At 36.6% G+C, this 15446-nt stretch overlaps 1 protein-coding gene across 12 annotated transcripts in view; it reads right to left on the reverse strand.

The window, feature by feature from the left end:
• Positions 1–15446, reverse strand: part of TBCK (TBC1 domain containing kinase) — a 108456-nt gene that overhangs the window by 67164 nt on the left and 25846 nt on the right. For 11 of the 12 annotated variants that reach the window (XR_008466690.1, XM_054203434.1, XM_054203431.1 and 8 more), the window contains 9 exons: positions 10727–10841; positions 9114–9187; positions 7862–8003; positions 6558–6618; positions 5180–5241; positions 4359–4420; positions 3505–3653; positions 2348–2486; positions 828–927 (listed from right to left, as the gene is read on the reverse strand). Coding sequence is in view for 11 of the 12 variants with exons in the window: in XM_054203434.1 (XP_054059409.1) it covers positions 828–927; positions 2348–2486; positions 3505–3653; positions 4359–4420; positions 5180–5241; positions 6558–6618; positions 7862–8003; positions 9114–9187; positions 10727–10841 (904 nt within the window). In the remaining variant the exon portion in view is untranslated. The other variant, XM_054203442.1, reaches the window with a different exon arrangement.

The raw sequence follows: 15446 nt of genomic DNA on the forward strand, positions 1-15446 counted from the left end.
CTTCCTTTCTGTATTAACCCCTGTAATCATATGGAAAGGGTTTTTTTTGTTTGGTTGGGTTTTTTTATTTATAAGAACTGTGACAGAATTGCATTTGCTTCTATAAAACGCAAGCTGCAAACAGTGCAGCATAAATTTCTAATTCTACAGCAATAAAGCTCAACATGTGCAAAGACATGTGAACAGTTAAAACATTTCAGTGATATATGCAGTAAATCTTGTAACTGATCATGACACCAAAATGATGAGTTATCATATGTTGATTTTCCACTGAAGATGGAAGCAAACTGCATTACTGCATTTTGACAAAAAGCTTTGAAGTGATCTTTTGAACTAGTTGTTTAATAGCTATATATACACCAAAGATTAGTAATTAACTACTGGAAACTTGGTATTCAGCTTTAAGTATAAAGCCTTTAAGGAGCTGCAACTGAATTGAGTTGATCTTTCTTTTGAATATTGTGAGCCACCTACAGACAGGAATTAAAGAATGCAAGACGACACTCACTGTCCAATTTAGCAATCGTGGAGAATATCAGGTACTACAGAACTATTTGGGCTACACCAGAATAAAACAGAAAACAAAAATAATGAAAGGGAGGGACACAGGAAGGAGACAGAAGATAAATCAAATTTAGTAAGCATTTGCAGACAAAGCAATTTAATAGCATAAATCAGAATCTGACTTGGACGTCAAGAAGTGTTCTCTTGGAATCAATAACACTGTCATTTGTAGGAACAGCAGTAGGAGCTGCTGTTCCATATTCCCTTTAAACAAATGTTTCTGCAGTGAAGACATAAGAACAAGTGCACAATATTCTTCTTACATTTCGGAGTTGGCACAGAGACAAAGTCACAGTTGTATCATCTAGGAGGGAACTTCTATCTCGTCCTTGCCCAAAGCTCTCACCATCTTCCAATAAAAAGCTTCAAAAGGGGAAAAAAAAATAATCATGTCATTTTATAACTTAAGACTTGAGTTATAAAAAAATAGAAAATTCTTACATCAATGAGTTTCCTCTTTAGAACAAAATACTAGCTCTTAGAAGTATACTGTATTGACTGCATGGCATGAAACCTGCTATCAAGGGAACGTACAATCACCTTAAATTATTCAAACAGCTTTTGCTGTAAAAAGGCACATTTCAGGTTTTCTATAACTTTGGTTTGCACACAAAGGGAGAGTAATATGGGATTAATAATCCCTTTTATTCCTTGACCTGGCACAGACCAGGACTGCCATTTATTTTGAAAAGCAAAAATGAAACATTGTCAAATGAAAGCTATTTCCCATGATGACAAAAACCAAGCAAAAGTCTGACCCAGGTCTTTTCTATTGCAGTCCATCTAAGGATACAAATGCATGTAAGAAAGAGTATGCACAAATTGTCTATTTGGTGATATTTTTAAAGCCAACAACATGAAATTGATTTCTGGAAATTAAGATAACATTCTCAGTATCACTTAGAAGATGGAGTTATATTGCAGTTTTGAAATTAACACCTCATCTTCAAGACAGATAGTACGACAAAAAATGTTTTCCCCTCATAAGTCAAAAGCACGTGTGTTCACCTATGGGTACAAAAATAGGCAGTCCCTCAAAATTTCACACTAATTTTGCCACCAAAATATCACTTAAAATCTAGCTCCATTTTTTTTATTTTTTATTTTTTAAAGCTATTGAATTTTGTCTGTACACTGACTTCATGTGTTTTTAAAATCCAGAACCAGCAAATTGATCTATACGGACACATAATTACGCTTATTAAGATCAGATTGTGTGATTAAAACATTAATATACTACATAAAAATGCAACATGTGCAACAGTAAGATAAAAGTAGTAATGACTAGAATGGTATTACAGAATTGTAAGTCATAAAAACAAGCATTTAAAAAAAACGTAATTGGCTAATCTGCTGAATAATTGGGTTGACCATTCAGCACTGCTGCCCTGTCAAAGAGAATTCAGAATGTGAGAATTTGCCACAGAACATATTAAATTAAATTACAATTACAGATACGCTGTTGAAGCCCACTGAGACATTTTTACTACAACTTAACAGTATCGGAAAGCGTGCTAAGTTTAGGGACTTCCAGTTCAGTATTTTGCACTTCACCTACATTTCTTCAAATTTCAGAAAGGAATATGAAGTGCTGGTAGGCAACAGATATAAGGCACTCAAATAATGCCTTAAATTGGGTACGAGAGGAAGTGACATGATTTTCTGCTGAACATTTTTCACACAGACAGGTCTTGGAACTAAAAACCAAGCCAAAATGTTCTCTCAGAATCATTGGCCTTCTCCATCCACCCTCCTTTCCCTTAAAGTGCTTCTCCTTCCTTACTTGGGAAGCGTGCAGACAGGTGGCTTCGATCGAATGATTTCCTTGTTGACAAGTTCTTTCTCCAAGTCTCCTCCAGCCAAACACCAGAGATAATAAACCTCTTCAATTGATCTTTCTGCTAGGTAATCGCTATCCTCATCTATTAGGAGAAACCACATAAAAATAAGTTGCAGCTTTTTAGGCAGTTTGTATTTTTTCCCAGCACTCTAAACACATGTTGTCAAAAAAACCAACTATTATGTTCGAAAGGTCCTAGACCTTAATGTGAAGTTAGAGGAAAAGTGATCTTCCCTTTGCAAGTGCCCTTTAGGAAGATTTAAGGGAAGAGCAGATGGCCAGAAGTCAGAAAAAAGCAAGTAGTTCTGCTGTATGCCTTGGTGCCAGAAAATAGAACCAATCAGATCAATATGTTGAAGTGGGGACTTTTGCTTCCTGTGCATCTTTTAAAAAAGAAAAACTAACCGAACCAAACACTATTTTGTACACAATACAGCGCTAAGAGTAAAAATACGAAACTAGTGATTCATACTGAGTAGTTATAATCTATCTTCCCCTCACATACCATTCCTATACTAACAAGGTATAAAATCTTAAGTCTCCAAAAATTGTATACTGAGATTTTCTAAACATGTAGAAATCTCTGAGTTCATCAGAAGAAGTTAATGAGGACTTAAAAGTGGTAACACTTTCAGCACGCTGTAGTTTTAAAACTCAGAAATGTTAGCTTTTTTTCTAGAATGCCACCTCTTTCACAAGAATTTAGTTTTCCAATACTTTCAAAAAATCATGTCATGCTATGATCCAGCAGAATTCAATTACCAATTCACAACACAGTTTAGTGAAAAATACTACCTAGCACACGCATATGTCCAAATTCTAAAGGCAAAAGTTAAACTGATATTCCAAACTGGACTTGACTACTAGTGACAGCTATTTATTCCACGAGGCTGAAGCACAAAATGGAGATGGCCTCCTTTAACCTGCAGACATACATCAAAACATGTTTGCCCTTATCTCCGCCCATTAAACTACTTATTACAAGAATGTAGTATCGTAACATTTCATAGTTTCTCTGCAACAAAGTATTCAAAGAAAATGCAAACCCATTTTATTTTCCTTCCCCCTCCAGTGACATTTATCCCACCACCTGCTTTTACCTTTACATAATTGACTTATGTCTTCAGGAAGCGTTAAATTAGCACACCTTGGAGAAGATGAGAACAGACCAACAGGTTTGTGGAAGGGAGGATATACTGAGGATACTTCACTGAACAAACTGTCATGCAGCAATTCCTCTGGAGTTGGCCTTGAATTAAGAAAAGAGAGTAAAACACTAAGAGTAAAGTGCTTCCAAAAATGTTACATTTCAGGAAGAAATGTCCCCAGTGACGAATAGTAGCAAGTTATTTTAAATTATATTGCATCTCAGAAATTTTAACAGCAAAAAATGTCTACCGATTTTGTTCAACTCACGATGCATTAACACACCATGTTTGTTTACAGCCCTAGTCCAGATCTTGCCTTCATTTAACGTACATAGCAACTATTTTATTAATTACCCTGAAATTCCTATAAGCAGAGATGGAAGAATGCAAATGCAAAGCCTTGATTAAAGAAGAAAAGCATAAATCAGTTTTCAGAAGAACGCTGTGGTGGACTGACATAATGAAAAAGTACTTTGAAAGAAGAGATTTGATGAAAGCAGCCCTTATTCTGGCTACAATAGAGCTATCATAACTATCACCAACTTCCAGATATGAAACCAGTAAAAGCTTAGAACTACAAATGCCTGAATAGTTTTCCCCCAAAATACTCAGATTCAATCTCAATGTTTTGCATACTTGATTTCCGCCCCCCTCATTCTTTTCCTTTAAACATTGAAAAGCAACAAAACCAAGAATTTATTATAGGTAGCACAAATCTTCAGCATTCCAAAAAAAGTTCAGCAACAGGTCTTCTAATTTCAGAGTATCCCAGCAGAGTTTACTAGGCTTTTGGACTGAATACTTACCTCTTAGAAGGCTGGAATGTAAGGCATTTCTTCAGCAGAGCTATGATATTTTCAGAAAGGTCCTGGAACATAAGAAAAATACAGAAGAGGTCTGTTTATTACCATTTTAATTCAGCAAGCCACTTAGCTCATAATTAACTTTTAACATACAGCCTATTTCTTTGAGGGCAATCAGATTTCACACCTACACATATGAGGTTAGCTGGGTCAGACCATAATGCTGGGGAAGTAATTTTTCCTCACCCCCTACCCCTGCGTTTGCTTTGAAGGAAAAAAGTCTGAAAAATTTGCAATGTATGCAGCTTTTTAATTTTATTTTTTAGATTTAGATACACTGTACCCAGCTTGAAACAATGCAGTACCTGGGAACTCCCTTCTGATAATAGTCAGAATCCTTTTACACAACGCCTCAAAACAAACAGAGAGTAAAATTCAGTAATTAATTTTGGGGGTGTGGAGGAGTTGAACTGCATAAACCTACACTATCAGAATATGTAAAGTGGACCAGATAGAAGACTAAATTTCTAGAAGAGAAATACATAACCCCCAACAATTTAAAGAAAATTCATAACTTATTAAACTATCCAGAGAGCATTAACATTTACTGAGACTGACAGTAATTTTAGGAAAGAATGAATATTACCCAGTACTGACTATTTGAAAGAATTTAGATATATAGTTTAGACTTCAAAATTTTTCTTCATACTGCAATACATTTAGTGACTAAATAAGCTAAAATGTATATGTGTGTGTAATACTCTGCAACAATAATAAAATGTTTTGCATAAGACAGCATGGAGGAGCAAACTAGTTCCACAAACCTTAATAATATCAAGGCAACCATGTTCTTCAGCCAATACAGTTACAATATCATCTACGCAGCCTTTGAAGAAAACAAACAGAACAAAAAAAAAAAAAGGTAAAGACTACGAAAAAAATGATACCAATTAAATAGGATATGAGATGAAACCCCACCCCAATAAAAAGCACTTAACTCCGGCTTTTTATTGACATTGACACATCACCTGAAAGTGAATTACCAAAATTAGAAATGAAAATTATTATCACCTATGCAGACAAAAAAATTGAAGCCTAAGAAAGTTAAGCAGCCCATCTAATTTGACAGTAAAACTCTTTTTGCAGGCTTAGTAAATCCAGAGTTTCGGTGTCTGCCAAATAAATTAAAACAGTCTTTCCACTTCCTAAAAAAAATAAAAAAATCCTGGAGAGAACTTAAAAATATCTGCATATAGAAGCTCAAAGTAATTTTCATTTTCTTGCTACTTGCAGATAATACTAGCAGTATTTCTTAACTTGTTTTCAACACATCATTGAGAAAATAATTCCCAAGTCAGGACACTGTATGTTTTTCAGTGAACCAGGGTTACCAATAACTTGCGTTCAACTTGAAGGGGACTGAAGTGCTTCAGGAAGCTTTGTTAACAAATCACATATCAAAACAGTCAGAATTTCAGCAGCCAAGCACTAACTGCTGAATGAAAAAGATGTCTCTACTGACAGTAACTTCAACAGTATTACTATTTGCTCTGGATAATAACAACTTACTGATAAAGCTTCAAATTGCAAAATCACATCCTTCCCCTCCCCGTGGTTTATACATAAACCCCAGAAGAAATCAAGTTTTAAACCCCACAAAATAGTCCCACTTCCAGACCCATTTACATTAAGTGGAAATTCCACCTCTACAGTAACATTTTATAGTTTGTATGTGAAGCCAGAAACAAAAGCCTGGATGCAGTAATACGCTTCTCAGCTCTCTTTTTACTTTCTGTCTTCTTATTTGAGTCCTGCTTCTCCCTGCTGAGGATTTGGTACACAAGCACTGATTGTGCGGGAACAGTTGTCTTTAGTGTCATATAATTACTAACTCATTACAGAAACCTCCTGCAACACAAAACAACAAATAACCATCAAAATTAAACTTTCCTAAGCATGTTTTTTTATACTTTGCCCTTACTCTAACATTCCCATGGCTCTTCTGCAAAGTTATTTTTCCTGGCACCCACCTCTGTACCTTCTCTAGACAAGCAACCTTGCCTCAAGTGCCTATTTAATTCTGGAAATGAAAGCTGAGAAACATAAAGTGCCTTAGGTCTGAGCATCACAAGCTGACTAGTCTGTAAAGCTCTAATTATGGAGCTGCTTGGAAACTTAAAAATTTGATTTTGTGCTACTTACCTAACATGATTATAAACTTCAATCTTTCTGCTATCTCCAAACTCTGGAATAATTTTCTCCCCTAAATGAATAACAAAATCAAATCAACGGTTGAATAAAAATATTTAGATAGCATACACGCCAACCTATACATGAAGACAGTGAAAAAGGTTCTACACATCAATTTTAGTTTTACGAAAACTATCTGTTAGAACAGAAAACATTATTTACTCCAACTATAGCAGAAACTGTTTCATGCAATCATAAAGAAAAAAAAAATGTATCATTTATAATGTCTCCTAACTGGAACAAATGCAAAGCCCAAAAAAATATGCAAAACAATGCCCAAAGCTACCTTAGCAAACCTGAAAGTTTATTATTAATTCACTAACAGGCTTTCAAAAACTGTCATTAATTACTAAACATGCTAATCATTGTCGCTTGTATTATTACACAGTGCTTTTGAAAAGTCATCTGAAAATCCCTTTAAACGTGTTTCAAAAGATATCATTATTGCATTTTTAAGAACAGGTACTTATTCAAAGGAATAAGTAATGATCTATGAATGCTATGCAAATTTACAGAAGAGCAGAATATGCAAAAGATGACTATTTCCAATGTCCTGATCTAATCACTACATAAAACAGGTTCTTGACCATGCAGTTTTCTGACAATTTCGTTACCTTATATAATATGGCTAAATATCTATATTGAGGTATTTACTAGGTCATACCTCCCTACAGAACGTTACTACCTTTGAATGAAAGAAGTCCAGTTTAACGTATACAAATAATAAAGATTTTCCTGTCATAATTTATTTTAACTTCTAGAGTCAAATAAGCATTTTACAAATAAACCCTTAATTCTGTACAGAAGCTCTTTAAACGCTGGTGATAAGGCAGATTCTCCCTCTTCCTCCTCTCCATGAAACTTTAGTAGTTTCTCATCCTTTCCAAGGAGAATGAAGGCATAACATCAATGGTTATTTCATGCTTAAAAGCACAACGAGACCACCACCAACAACAAAATCTAGAGAGACTTCTTGACTCAGAAGCTATTCCTTGCTAAGAATTTCATCATTCAACCACATCATTGTGGTTTAACAGGCAGCTGCCTTTCATGGTTAACACATACACTCATACCAAGCCAATATGCATCCTACTACTTGAACCACCACCAACATTGTCCAGGTAGGAATGCTAACATATTCTGGTATCTGGACTCGGGTGATGGGCAAAGTGTCATTAGCCCCATACTCAAGAGCAATCAAGTTAATGCAACTATTCCCCAAGAATCACAATCAAGAGAATTATCGTCTTACATACCACACAAAGCTCAAATAATATTATACCAAGAGACCACAGGTCTGATTTAGGGCCAGAAGGCAGAGGCTTCTCACACTGAGTATAATCACTTGGTTTGACTATTCCCTGTGCAATTACTTCAGGTGCCAGATATGATGGGTACCTAGAAAGATGCAGTGACGTTAAGTAATATCCTGTCTGCCCAAAAAACTTACATTTCAGTTACAGTAATCAAAATAATTTTGCATTCTGAAAACTAGAATTCATAACAATGCAGATTGTTCTATTTTATTCAGTCAAAATCTACACATTGCAGCAAAGTTTCACCCCAGTTACAAATTACACAGTGCCTGCCACATAAAAGGGCAAATCTCAATCACTAGCTCTGTCTTTTTGTGAGAGCAAATAACAGCAGCTTTCAAAATAGTATTTCTACATATCTCAAAGAAAATGTATATTGAGGTTCAGCACTAGTACATTAAATAAATGTATCCTAGACCCATATTTGGAGGCGGTGGCAGTACTGCCCTCCGTTGACAGTGTTCCCATCAAATAACTTTTGAATTTGTAAAAAAAGTAACAAAAGGTGTTGAGGACATATTCTACCTGCTACTACATAATTTTAAAATAACATTATTGCTTTGTCTGTCAACAATGCATTATAATACCTAAAAAAAAAAAAAAAAATCTGAAATCACCTTTTGAAGGGAAACATCATGACTTCTTTTCAGCAAATCCTTAAGAATCAGCTCAGTATTTCAATTGCTAACAACACGACACCTCAAAACAACAAAAAGTGGCAAGGAAACACAGCAACAAAGCATGTAACTTTGGCTAGACAATAAGATCACTTGAAAATTAATCACAAAACAATAAAGAAACAAGAGGCCTATGGTCATGTGCAATAGCAAAGTACTGATTGTTCTGACTGCTTTTTCCTAAATTTGAAATTAGACTGTACCTCCAGAATCTGAGTCACAGGGAACTACTAGCACTTGAAGGCAAATCTAGGCAGTAAGGACTGACATCATAGTTACAGTAACATGCTTGCATGGTACCCATAATCTGTCTTTCATTAATTTCACCTAGTCAGATGATAACCTCTTCAGTGACATGATCAAAATCTTTTGTGTGAGGGGTGTATGCAACAAATATGAAAACAGGAACCTATAACCTGTGCATCCAACACATTTTTGAAGATGATTCCTCAAAACGTATATTTCCTGAAAACGTACATCCCTGACGTATTTCTATTGTATAGTTACATCCTTACCCTATAGGGAAATCAACATCAACACCTTGAGCAGTCATATGGTAGAGTCCAAATTTAGCCAACTTCACATGTCCCTGACAAGGAAAAAATAAATGATCAAGAGCAGCAAAATCCAACATTGGAAGAATCTGTGTTTAAGTTCAAAAAAATAAGAAATTCAAGTTGCATTAGCTGTCAGAAGGCAGATACCTATAACAAGTCACCCTCTTACATTTCTGTCTATTATGAAGAACTCCACTGCAAGTTAATAAGGTGCTTATTTCTAATGCTTTTGCTTTCCAAGAGCATTAAGTAATTACCCTGTTTGGAACACACAAGAAAATCAGAACTTTGTTAAGTTACAGTATATTTTCAGTAAATTAAAAATGCTTAAATTCTCTACTGAACATTTTTCCTGTTTGAAAATTGTTCAAAATCCTGTTTGAACCCTAAAACTCCCTAAGCACTACCACTATTCCCTCACCTTTTCCATTTACCCAGCCTTGCTCCTCCAGTCCTTCCCATCAACTCATTACTATCTTGCTCTCCTTAAGTGTATCAACACATATTTCAAACAAACAAGTTTTCCAGGTGCTTGCTTTTTTTTCTGTGGAGGCAGAAAGTTAACACCAAAGCAACAAAAAAATAGTCATAGAGGTTAAACTGAGGTATTGTTTCTGCTGGATTCTGAATTATACTCAGCCAGCCTGCAGATGGTGCAACAGTGAAGGCTACATCAGCAAAGCTATTCAAAGCGCAAGAGAAAAGTTTAGAAGTTTATGGTCTCCTGGCCCCCTTCTGTTATTTATTGATTTTAGGACTACCTTAAAATCCCAAAGTACTTTTGCTTGTTCAAGTATTATTATGATTTTTGTTTACAGGTATATAAAAAAAGAGTGTTCCTTCCTTCTTTCCTTCTTCCTCTTTCTTTCTGCCTTCCAAGGGGAGGATCTAGCTACTCTATCTAAACTGAGTAAGAAGGAGAAGGAAAGAGGGGTTATGTAGACAGGCTTAGCTGTCAGTTTAAATGAAGCTACTGCTCTGGGTACAACAGCAGCTATCCATTTCTCTCAGCTTTTATGAGCAGAACCTGTATTCCACACTGCCAACTCAATAGTCTGTGACAACAGAATTGACAGACACTGGAATTTCAATAATTTAACATGAACAAAGAAATATGTTGATATCTTAAAAGTCAAGTATCAGATCACCATGAAACACAGGAAACATTATTAACAGCTAATCCGCCAGGAACAGCTGAAGGTCTTTTAACTAATTACAATGACAACAAGTAGACTTAGACTATAACCTTAAGGAGAAAAAGGTGAAAAAAGTAGTTTGGGATAGAAGACAATGGGAAAAGAGAAAAATAAAATCTGAAATACATTTGAAATTTAGGATAGAGGGGAAAACTGTAGGCTCTTTGGTTTTTATGTGTTGGTTTTTTTTTTTTTAATTAAAAAAACAAACAACAACCACCACAACAACCAATGTCTTTCCAGATATGCAATTTTTCCCTATCAGAAGGACTGTGACTGCCCAGTCTCCGTATATGACACAGCATGCTAACTGTTGGCAGCAAGAGGAAAGAACAAAAATGAAACAGAAACATAGATTTATTCCTGTAATTGTACCTTTCGATCCAAAAGAATATTGCAAGGGGAGAGTGCTCGATGGACCATTCCATGTTTGTTCATATATTGCAAACCTTGCAAAACCTCATATGCTATGCATAAGATCCTTGAAGAACTGCAAAAAACAAACAAATAAACCAAACACATTATACTGAATGGTGCCCTTTTTAAGTTGTAAAAATGTAGCATTCCACAGCTATTTCAAAGGCAAGTGAGACATTTACAATTCCAGAACGGTTTAAGGGATCAACACCGAATATGGTAGGATATGCTCAGTGCCATAAACAACTCCTCAATATTGCACAACGAGGTTTCTTCACCCTGAACTGGTCCTTAAAAACATCATAAAATTGTGACAAAGTATAAAATATTATCTGCAATAGAAACTATTAGATATACCTCAACTAATTGGGGGAAAAAAAAATCCCACCCCTTCTTGATTTTTTTGTTCTTCCTAAGTCTGATATTGGTTTTCACGGAAAAGTTCAACTGAACAAAACTTTTTGAAACTCCAATGTTAACTAAAGCTCATCTAGAAGATAGTGTAGAGGCACAGCTAGATCACACCTATAATCTTCCATCATCTCAACATCTAAACCAAGAAAGAAAAGAAAGGGCGGAAAACTTCATTTTCACATTTTGTTTTACAAGCTTAGAAGCATCAACCTAACTGTCTTTAGAAAGAAACAATGAAGTTTACCATCCAAACTGTTTTGACATAACTATGTATTTTGACAAAAGTTATCATTTACTGTAAGAACTGATAGCCCTAAAGAGGAGTTTCTGTGAGCAAGTAAACAGGAAGTTTGTACAGAGACCACCAGTATTAGGCTTCCAAAGCACACCCAAAATAAGAACAAAAGGCACAGATTAACGTCACCCAGAGAGATTCCTTTTAACTTTTTACCCATCTCATTGTGTCATTTCCCGCCCACTCCCTCTCAGAGGACATTTCAGGTCTGTTTGACAACTTTATATCTGTAGACACTGGTTTACAAAACACCCAGAAAACAAAGCATATCTGCTTATAAAGGCCTAACTTTACATCTCCAGTTTTATTATTTCATTGTTAAAGAATAACATACAATAGTATTCTGGACAAGGCTCACCACCTTCTCTTGCTTATTAAAAGTTTATGCAACAGCAAAATGAGGGGGAACATTACAGACTGGCAAGAGTGACAAGCCAACTAGCTGACTAAACACCAAAATTAATTTATTTATTAAAGCTTTTTTAGCTGCTTTTCATACCTGATGGAATGCCAGAACTTTGTCACAAGAGTAAATGGCTAGATTTTTACAAAGCCACAATTCCAACAATTTCTGAGACTAGGACAGCACAGAAATACTGAAAAGAACTGTTTCAATAATAGTCTAAGGCCACCATTATGTTACCTTACATGGAGCTATGCTCTAGACGCTAACCTTTTTCCAAGAAAGAGAGCTCTATACTACTTTACACTAATTGTGAATATACACTTTTAAGTTAAATTTTAAGCACAAAGGGAATCTATTCTAACATACATCCACACTGCTCTATCTTAGATCATAGCATTTGGAAGTGATTCTCAAGGTCTTAGCAATTCAACCAAAACCACATGGCCAATAACCACAAAAACAAAACAAAACCCCACAACCATCCCGCTCCTCCCTCCCTGGCACTTTTTCTTCCCCATCCCTCCCACCCCCAAGCTATATAATACACCACAGCACCAGGCACCACGAGCTGTGCAGTGGTTTCTCGCAGTCGTTCATGGGCAGACATACAGCTGTGATAAAAAGTGTACCTTACAAGCCTTCAGCTTCCCTCTATAGCTTTTTGCCCACAACACAAATATTAACAATAATGGTTGCAAAGAAAATTCTCTCACACACTTTTCGCACAGCTTTGCAAAACGAGACATGAAAAATAAGTGAGAATTCATGCTTCCAGTAAGGAAACAAATGCATGTGAACAATTAGTACATCATGAGGTATTTTAGCCTAAAAAGTATTTCTTTGTATTAAAAATAAAAGTAAATATAACGTGCAATTTTGTGGCTTCTGTGCCTGAGGAGTGCAGTGTGCTCTGGTGGCACTAGGGGGCCTCAGCCACCCATTTATTCTCGCCGTTCTCCTGCAATTCATAAAAATAGAATCCAGGCAAATGCCTGAAAAATCCTGCTTTTGGATTCTTTGCTCTTTATGATAAATCCCCCATGGCGTTACAGCGACAAGCAACACATGAATGATAACTATTTTTCATTGCACATTACTTAGAAGAGGCTTAGCCGAAAAGTAAAATTACTGGAAAGAAAATTGATTCTGTTTCACCTCAAACCAGGACACACAAAATTCTCAGCGTTCTTAAGCTCTTGATGCCACCCTGCTGGGCAGAAGTGTTCAGCCAAGCACCTCACCCTGCAGCTGAAGCATGTACACCACCTCCCCAGGACAGAGGGAACTCTGTATAACAAGCTCTTCATAGTGCTATTGCACATTACCTAGTTCTTACTTCATTTATTAGGTAAAACACACTGTTTGTGGTTATTACCCGTGAGATTTGCATTTAATTGCAAAGGGCCCGACAACAATTCTCCTTGCTGTTATCAAGCACAAAAGATCTCTCTGCTTTAAACTCCCCAAGGCCAAATTCAACAGCAGTCCCTTGCCTCACTGGAGATGGCTACCAAGGCTACCCCCTCCCTTCAGTGGGGATCAGCTCTTTCCCAGTTTCTACAGCCACTGTCAACACCGCAAGCATTGCAATGGGGTTCTGCACGTGCATAAGGTGCACTCATGAAGCTGCTTCCAGGCTTCAGGTTAAGTTGATCTTTAAAAAAACCCCACATATAGGAAAAAACCCCACAGTCTTTAGTGAGGAATACATTCATAATACCCAATATTGGTGGCAACATCTGAGCATATTGAGAAACTTTTCCCCTGATTATCTGGAAGCCTATTTTTTAATAGGCTAGCTAGTGTCAAACTATGAGAGATCTAGAGGAGTGGAGTAGTTTAGGCACTAGGGCTCTTAAACTGCAGAGGTATCAGCACCCTCCTTTAACAGCAGGTGGAGGAAAAAACCAGCAGCAACAGCACTGGAAACAACACAGGAGAAAAGGTGACAAAATGGAAGCACGGCACCATGCAAGTACCAACCATGCTAGAACACTGACCTAAGGAGAGCCGTAGTGACAGTGTATGGCATTAAATACCCTGTTCATTGCAGCAGCTGATGATCATGGTTGTGACTTTAAAGTATTGTGAAGCAAGTCATTCCATTGCTCAAGGGAAATATGCTAGGAGGCAGTAAGTAAAAGCATGTAAGTGTGAAATGCACTTCAAAAAAAGGCAGATCTGAAGGGGCACTAGTTGTCTTCAGTTTCCTAGCTCTCCTAACAAGATTTGTTTTAAAGTTCTTTTCCTCTCCGCCAAGAGGAGAAAGAGGGAAGAAACAGGACTTTCTCTGCAAAAGGAGCACTTCACAGACAGAAAAAAAAAAAAAAAAAAAGGCATGGTCTCTCTACAACTACCCTGACATTTTCAAGGAGCAGGCTTCATTTAAATCCTCAATCTGGATACCAACAAATCTACTCAGCTGTAGCCTACTCAGCTAGGCTTTTGAAAAGGGCTTCTCTTCAAGTGACAGGATTGCACACTGATGTAACAATCAAACTGATTGGATTTAATCATTGCATGCTTTTTTCCTGGCTTGGAGAAGAAGAAACGTTGCCATGAAAAGGGGCCATTTTTGTTCCTTCGTTCTAGAAATTAAGAATTAAAAGAACATAAGGATTAAAACCAATACCTGGTTTAGGTCTGTAACTTGAATGTACAGAACCATAGCAAAGGAAGCATGAAGAATAACTGAATTCCTCCCTCAGAAATTCACCTTGTTGGTAAGAAAAAAAAAAACCAAACTCTACAAGTTGATATGAGCAAGTTCAGCCAACAGTACAAAACCAGCATGGTTCAGAGAGGCATGTGCATAGCATTTGTGGGTGGAGAGAGAAGAGGGCTTAAAAACCCACAAAAATGAGGATTGTTTTATTACCTCCAGAATTTGTCAGACCAAAAGCTATACCAGACAAATGACTAATTTCCACACTGTAATAGTACACAGGTGGCTGCATTGTGTCCTTCACAAAAACCGTTAACTTTTCTACTTAGCAGTCAGCCTGATCTCCAACCTGTTGCATTCTTACTGTTAAGGACACAAAGCCATTTTCTCGAAGTTTACTTCAGGAATAATGAACCTAACCTGTCAGGAAACAGATGTTTTAGCAGAGTTTCAATGTCTTGTGGTGCTGCAGACCTACTGATGAAATAATCTGATTGCTTAGGACACTTTTGTCACTTTTTGGATTCATACAGAGGAGGAAAAAAAAAAAGGAAAAGATTCTTCTTAGCTTGCCCACTATAATCTTCCATCTGACTGAGAACAGCTTCTGGGCTAGGGTGAAGGGGAAAAGTTATACTGGAAAAAATTGGCATATTGAGAGTCTTACCTGTCTTCAAAAGGATCACATACTAACAAACAGGGTGAGAGGGAAAGAGGGTTTTATCAGGAACTAAGTAAAGACAATAAGCCCCTAAACCAGTTAGTGGAATGGAGAGCTAAGAATGAGTGTACTCGCCCAGTAGTGACAGAGCAGTACCTGGGAACAAACATCTAGGGAGAATTGCCCAAGCCATGGGTCAACATAAACATAAGATCAAACAAAAAAGGAAACACATGT

Source organism: Rissa tridactyla, chromosome 5, assembly GCF_028500815.1.
Source record: "Rissa tridactyla isolate bRisTri1 chromosome 5, bRisTri1.patW.cur.20221130, whole genome shotgun sequence".
NCBI classification, from domain to species: domain Eukaryota; kingdom Metazoa; phylum Chordata; class Aves; order Charadriiformes; family Laridae; genus Rissa; species Rissa tridactyla.